This window comes from Euphorbia lathyris, chromosome 2 (genome assembly GCF_963576675.1).
Source record: "Euphorbia lathyris chromosome 2, ddEupLath1.1, whole genome shotgun sequence".
In the NCBI taxonomy this organism is placed as follows: domain Eukaryota; kingdom Viridiplantae; phylum Streptophyta; class Magnoliopsida; order Malpighiales; family Euphorbiaceae; genus Euphorbia; species Euphorbia lathyris.
The window spans coordinates 42,044,225-42,051,155 of record NC_088911.1 but is presented as its reverse complement, the minus strand read 5'-3'; the positions used below and the strand labels follow the sequence as shown (position 1 = coordinate 42,051,155).

The following is a 6,931-nucleotide window of genomic DNA, read 5'->3' as shown; positions in this document are numbered from 1 at the left end:
TCAAATCCGTTATCCAATCACTCCCATCCTATGTCATGAGTTTGTTCCTTATCCCAGTTACGCTTTGCGAAGACCTCGAAAGATTGATAAACTCCTTCTGGTGGGGATCGGAGGATGGGCAAGGAAGGAAGATACATTGGAAGTCTTGGGAGAATCTATGCAAACCAAAACAACTTGGAGGTATGGGCTTTAAGAATTTTCACAGATTTAATATTGCACTTTTGGCTAAACAAGCATGGCGCATGCTGGTTAATCCAACATCCTTAGTTGCAAGAATATATAAAGCTCGTTACTTCCCTCAGACCACTATACTTGATGCCGAAATCAAAACAAACCCAAGCTTCATATGGAGGAGCATCATGGCTAGTATCCCATTACTAAAAACACAAAGCAGAATACTTGTAGGGTCAGGTACAGAAGTGAATATATGGTTTGATCCGTGGCTACCAGACGATATTAACCCTTATGTGGACAGTATTGCACCCCCAGAACGAGAAGATGAAATGGTTGCAGCTCTTCGAGAGAGTCCACAAGGAAATTGGGACCTAGAGAAACTTCAGGCTTTATTCTCTGTTAGGGACAGAATGCTTATCTCAAAAATACAGCTGAGCAAGAGAGAAACGAGAGACAGATGGACTTGGAAATTGGAAAGGAACGGGGCCTATTCAGTCAGGAGTGGATACAGACACATCCAATATCATCAACCAGAGAATGAGGGGGCTGATCTACAGGAAGTTTGGGGCAAAATCTGGAAAATACATGCTCCACCAAAGGTTAGACAACTGGTATGGAGGGCAACAGCTCGTTGCCTACCCACACGATCCGAACTGGTGAAAAGGAGGGTTGATATAACTGAGAGGTGCCCGCGCTGCAACTATGAAGAGGAGACTATCTTTCATGCACTAATATCATGCCCAGAAGCTCGTCAGGTATGGTTATTATCTGATATAAGAGATCTAAGCAGGAGAGTAAACAGTATTACTGATTTCTGGCTGTACATCAAGAACCATCTCGACAAGAATTCATTAGAAACAGCGGCCACCCTGTGCTGGGCCATCTGGAACGACCGCAATACAGTCCTATGGGAGGATAAACGGCAGCCACCGGCTATCACTCTTTGCAGCGCCAAGACGTTTCTGACTAAATGGCAATTAGCCCAAAAAACAGCAGATACGGGAGGATCTGCAGGAGCTCGTTCAGCATGGACCTGTGCGGTTGACGGGGGTCTGAAATTGAATGTCGATGCTGCACTTTTTCTGGAAACAGGAAAGGCGGGATTTGGTTTTATACTTCGCGGTCAGAATGGCACGTTCATTGCAGCAGGTTCAGGACCACTTGGATATTGTCAAGATCCCCTTGTAGCGGAAAGCATGAGCTGTCGGGAGGCGCTTAGTTGGCTAAAAAAGGAAAACATGGACGGTGTTCATATGGAAACGGATTCACAGCTCCTGGCTCTAGCAATCAACGGAACCACCGAGTTAGTTTCCCCATTTGGCATCATTGTTGACGACTGTAAAGCCATGATAAAAGGGCTTAATGTGTTATCTTTCTCATTTGTTAGGAGGTCAGCGAATACGATAGCTCACATGTTAGCTAGAGCTTCGAATTCTGCGTCTGACACTAGAATATGGAAACATATTCCTCCGGATTTTATTTGTAATGCCTTATTATCAGATATGCAATAAGAAGTTAATTTGCTTTCAAAAAAAAAAAAAAAGTCCTACATACAAAATATCATTAATGTAAACTTAACATTTAAAAAAAATACCAATTTAGGCATTGATAACGGGACGTGACACATCATTCATATTATCAATTGTATGTGGAAAGATAAATCAAAACTTAACAGAATAATACGAATGATGTATCACATTCCATTATCGATGCCCAAATTGATACTATTTTTTAAACATTAAATTTATATTAATGTTATTTTATACGTGAACCCTAAATTGATACTTTCTAAAAAATGTTAAACTATTTTGGTACCTTATCCTTTATTATTTTCTTACTTCTTTATTCACTTGTTTATCTGAGTATTTATCTTTTTATTTCACTTATTCATTTATTTACTTTCTCATTTAGTTGTTTCTCTTAGTATTTGTCCTTTTTATTTCTCTTATTCATTTATTCCCCGTCTGCAATGTCATCATCCCTTCTCAAGTTATTTAACTTTTTATTTTGTCAGTTCTTTCCGAGTCTCCAACCCTCTTCTAAATTTACATTCTTTTAGATATTTTCATCTTTTTCTCTCTTCTTGCAATTTTGTAATTTTAGATTTATGTTCTATAGATATTTTTGCCTCTAATATACATTTAATTCATGGATATCTTTTAAATTTAAGGAGCCAATTGATTTTATTTAACCAAATTTAAGGCATTCAAGCCATCAAATTCTCCATAGATAACCATTCCAATCACATGATAATTGATATGTACCTAAGGTCATATAAAGAAAATGATCATTATGAAACTTTTAGACTTGTTCCTAAATAAAGAGTTTATACTTTATTAAGAAATATAATTCCTTTGAAAGTCTCATTCGGATAAGGATTATTCACTGTTTTCATAATAGAGTCCTACACTATTTCTCTGATGCATGACATATAGCATAATGACAACTTGCTTTGCTTCTCAATGCAGCATTAACAGTTTCAATAATGAATATAACATTCCACAAAAAGAATACAGTTAATCAGTTCTAAGTTACTCTTTTTCCAGTAACAAACACTACAATATTTGAAACTTGCAAGAAATCTTTTATTTCCAAAAAATGGTTGAACTTTTACTTAACACAATGCACAATTTTCTCTCTTGAAATCATGAATGAATGATGGAGATTTGTTAATTAACTAAATTGCTCCATAGATTTGGTAGTGTTGACAAAGGTTGCACTTTTATTAAACCCGTCCAGTATAAGAATCCGGGTGGCTTCTACGCCTCTTTCAAATGTAAAATCCAACTGAAATCACAAAATAGATTGCTTTAACTATCAATTATGCTACAACTTACTCAGTAAATTTCAGATACATACCTCTTCGCGTTCTTGCTTATTGAAGGGACGGAGAACAAAGTTTGCTGAGTCCATTTTCCCAGGTGGTCTCCCAATGCCTACAAGTACAAAGATTTTGGAACTACATATATTAGTTACTATTATTCATGATGCATACATGTTGCATATATATAGGCGGGCTAAACCTACCTATTCTTAAGCGAGGAAAATCACGGTTCCCTTTCAAGCGATCAATGACACTTCTCATCCTGAAGGGCGGAGAAACAATAATCATCGTCATAATTAATCAAAACATACAATTTTTTTAAGAAGATCTGCATGCACAACATAACTTTTAATCAAGTAAGGAAGCTCAAGATCAACGGGCAGGCATACAATACAAATCACGTTGAAGTTAAAGAAGAACAATGGACCAACGTTGCTAAAATGAGCAAATGACAGAAAACGGAAGTGCAGATGCTACTGCAGCAGGATAGACTATAAATCGTATCTGAATCAGACTGGTTTTCCTTTCCAGGGAAGTCAAATGACACAGGAACTCAAAATTAGTTCTACTAATTAAAAAAGTTGCTAAAAACACCAAAATAATCACTAAATGGTCTGAAAAACCTGAAACGTATCCGGCAGAGGTAAACCACTGGGCAATATGAACAAGATTGACCAGACCCAATTGCCACATTTCGAGGCAAAAATTAAAAGAGACCATATTTTAAGCTTCAGGATGAGCATGCATCAAACACAATAATGATGTGTTTGAATTCCAATAATACACAAGATCATCATTATATTAGAAACTTTGGGGATAAAAACAAATCAGAACAAAATTTAAAACTGGATTGATTAAAAGAAAAAAGGCACCAAGAGCTAGGGAAAACAGGTACCCATTGTGTCCTCCATGTCCACCTTTGGGCAGTAGTCTTAACTTGGCAAAAGGTAAATCTAAGTCGTCATAAATCTGTAGCAAAGACAGTGACATCAAAACATGGTACAAAAAACATAATGGTCATGCACAAGTCAAGGGCAAAGAGAACAAAATTACCAAGAGAACTTGCTTCAGTGGAATCTTATAATATGAAACGATAGCCTTAACCTAGAGGAATGCATCAATGATGAACTAATTGCGGTCAGAACTTTGCAATACAGATTAAAGAAGAGTCTTTGACCATAAGTACACATAAATATCCAATTAGATTTAGCTTACTTACAGACTCACCACTTGCATTCATGAAAGTTTGTGGCTTGGCAAGCATTACTGGAACATTTCCGATAAAACCTGGAATATAGAAAACTTTGGTGTTGTAATTATTGATCGTTAAAATAGAATTGCTTAAATACATATTCAAATTTTCTCGCACCATTTGGAATGCTGAAGAAATAATGATTACAAATTGTAGATAGTCCATCCTTAATTAAATCCATTTTCAAAACTTAATGATATCAACTGTTTTTAGAAGAAATTACTGTGGCGAAATATGTCAGTCAATAAATCCGAAACCCATTATATTAATGACAAACATGTTTGTACAATTTGGATGGAGGAAGAGCAATATCTCCTCCATTTTGTTTGACAATGACAAATGGCCACCACTTATTGGTGGCAGTCTGATCAATGAATTAGAAGCCAAGTCTTTTTGTATTTGCCTACCTGCAAATACAATGTTTTTCCAGGCCTGTGAGCATAATGGCGAGAGAAACCAATTAGAGCTAACAAAAGTTCATGATTGTTGATTAAAACTAGCAAGTGAAGTTTGAGTTAGAGTCTCTCTGAGTGCTCCAGGAACATCCCGATGTTTTTCTTGTGAACTTGTAAGCGTTATTGATCCATATTTTTCCAGAAAAAGAAGAAAAAATTCCACAGATGAAAAGGAAAGAAAATAGAGGAGCACACCACAAATACAAAACAAATCTTCCTTCACTTTCCAATCAGTTGAGCATAAACTAAAAGCACTACTTTATCAATCACTGAGAGAATATTTTATCCTACAGAAATAGCAACTGCATCCTAAATTCCCAAAGTAGAAGCTAGATAACAAAATATAGTAGAAGCTAGATGATAACACCATAAACTTCGAGCAGTCTTCTTGTTGACAAATCTCTACTTTACATTTTCTAGAAACCTTCTAACTTTCATCAAAGATATGAAACAAATGAAGGTAGGGGGGAAGGTGTAATGAATAAATGGATGAGATGAGATCTACTCCTCTTATAGAACATCATTTATAAGTGCAAAAACATTCGTCGGTTCTCAATATTTGCAACATGTCGTCACAGCTTGTAATTGTCAACAATCTGAAATTAAATAAAGACCTCCTAACTTAGGCAGAAACATAGCAGCTAAAACTGTTTTGCTGAAGAAAAAAGATACGATAGTGCTTGTGCAAGAGAGTGATGTCAAGATTTGAACTATTACTGATGTCTTGGAGTAGGGGAGATGCTCCACTGAAAAATAAATAAATGGAGTTTACCTAACCTCACTAAACTTAAGTGGCCTAGGAAAGTAATGAAAGACAGCAGACAGAATAGAATACAAACCATACCTAAAAGCAACAACATTAAAAAAAAAAAAAAAAACAGAAAAGAAAAAGCTATCTTAACAGCATCTACCTAGAGAGCAAGTGCTGAAACAAAGCATCAGGCGTCCATAAGTAGTTTACCTCAAATTCATGTTGTAAACGTTGTTTGGGGAATACTGACTTTTGATAATAATTCTTCAAGCTTTGTTAAATATAAATGCTTAATTTGTATAAGACTATAAGTAATGTTAAATCAGTTGGGATCTCCAATCTTTGTTGGGATAAGAGTAAATTTTCAAGTTTCATTATTGCTCATTTCCATGCTTCTAATAGTCGGAACCCGAGCACATTAAGACATGATTTTTTCAAGTTCAGAAATTTATTGTATGCTTTGAAACATATTCACATTTGTCAATACAAACTTTGAAGCAATAATACAACCTGTTCTATCTATTGTATTTCAAGAGAACATCAAACTCAGCTAAAGGCATCATAAGGAATCACATATTCTTGTTGACAAATCTCTACTTTACATTTAGGAGCAATAAAAAAAAAGGCAAGCACACAGGTACCAAGATTAACCTGATTTTCCCAACTTTTAAGAATAGCATAAAGATGTGCAATTTGAAATTCAACAAAGGTGCAATTAGTCCACAAAGAAAGTAAAACAAATTAGAATTAAGCAAACCTTTTCCAAAAAGAGCTTTAAATGAAACACTACTCATAGATATCCCTTCAGCTTCAGCTATAGCATCCACCATCTCAAAACCCACCTAAAAATCAAAATTGAAGAAGCAGGTTTAGCAATCAGAAGTATAAAGTTATCTCAACCACAAAGAGAATGCATCAAAATAGAAAAAGGTACAGACATTATGGCGAGTGCGTTGATACATCTTGCCAGGATTGCCAAGGCCAACAAGGAGCCAAGGTTTCTCGTTTGGCTTGACGGAAGAGTCATTGGTGGAATCCACGGAGGAAGACGAAAGAGAGGCAGCAGAACAATAAAGGGGCAATTGCGACATGCTTCTCTGGCAACCAAAAAATGAAAGGGTCGATGTAAAAGAAGAAGAAATTTTTTCGCTTTTCCTTGTAAAGCGAAAAGTGGAGGAAATTGAGGTTGTTAATGCAGCAGTAGAAGAACCAAGTTTCATGGTTTTAAGTCTGGAAACCAGAAATTTCTTTTCCAGGGTTTAAGAAGAAGAGAGGAAGCAGCAGACGGATTGGATTGGAGCCTATGCTTGCTCCTCAAGGTCGATTCTTCGAAATAAGAAATTCAAAAACGCAAAAATAAAGTAATTAAAAAAAAGCTGTTGACATATAACAAAAAGGAAATAACTACCATTATACTAAAACAAGTTGATGTTTAGTGTGCCTGTGTTTAAACTAATAATCTATTTACAAGAACG

General features: G+C 35.9%; 1 protein-coding gene across 1 annotated transcript; it reads right to left on the bottom strand.

Moving 5' to 3' along the window:
* Window positions 1-2,651: 2,651 nt before the first annotated feature.
* Window positions 2,652-6,875, bottom strand: LOC136217927 (peptidyl-tRNA hydrolase, mitochondrial-like). The gene is made up of 8 exons (XM_066004634.1): window positions 6,395-6,875; window positions 6,214-6,298; window positions 4,218-4,285; window positions 4,052-4,102; window positions 3,894-3,967; window positions 3,202-3,260; window positions 3,034-3,110; window positions 2,652-2,961 (listed from the first exon to the last, which is right to left on the bottom strand). Exons 1-8 carry the CDS (start codon window positions 6,674-6,676, stop codon window positions 2,848-2,850), a joined length of 810 nt encoding a protein of 269 aa, XP_065860706.1. The 5' UTR covers window positions 6,677-6,875; the 3' UTR covers window positions 2,652-2,847.
* Window positions 6,876-6,931: the final 56 nt, after the last annotated feature.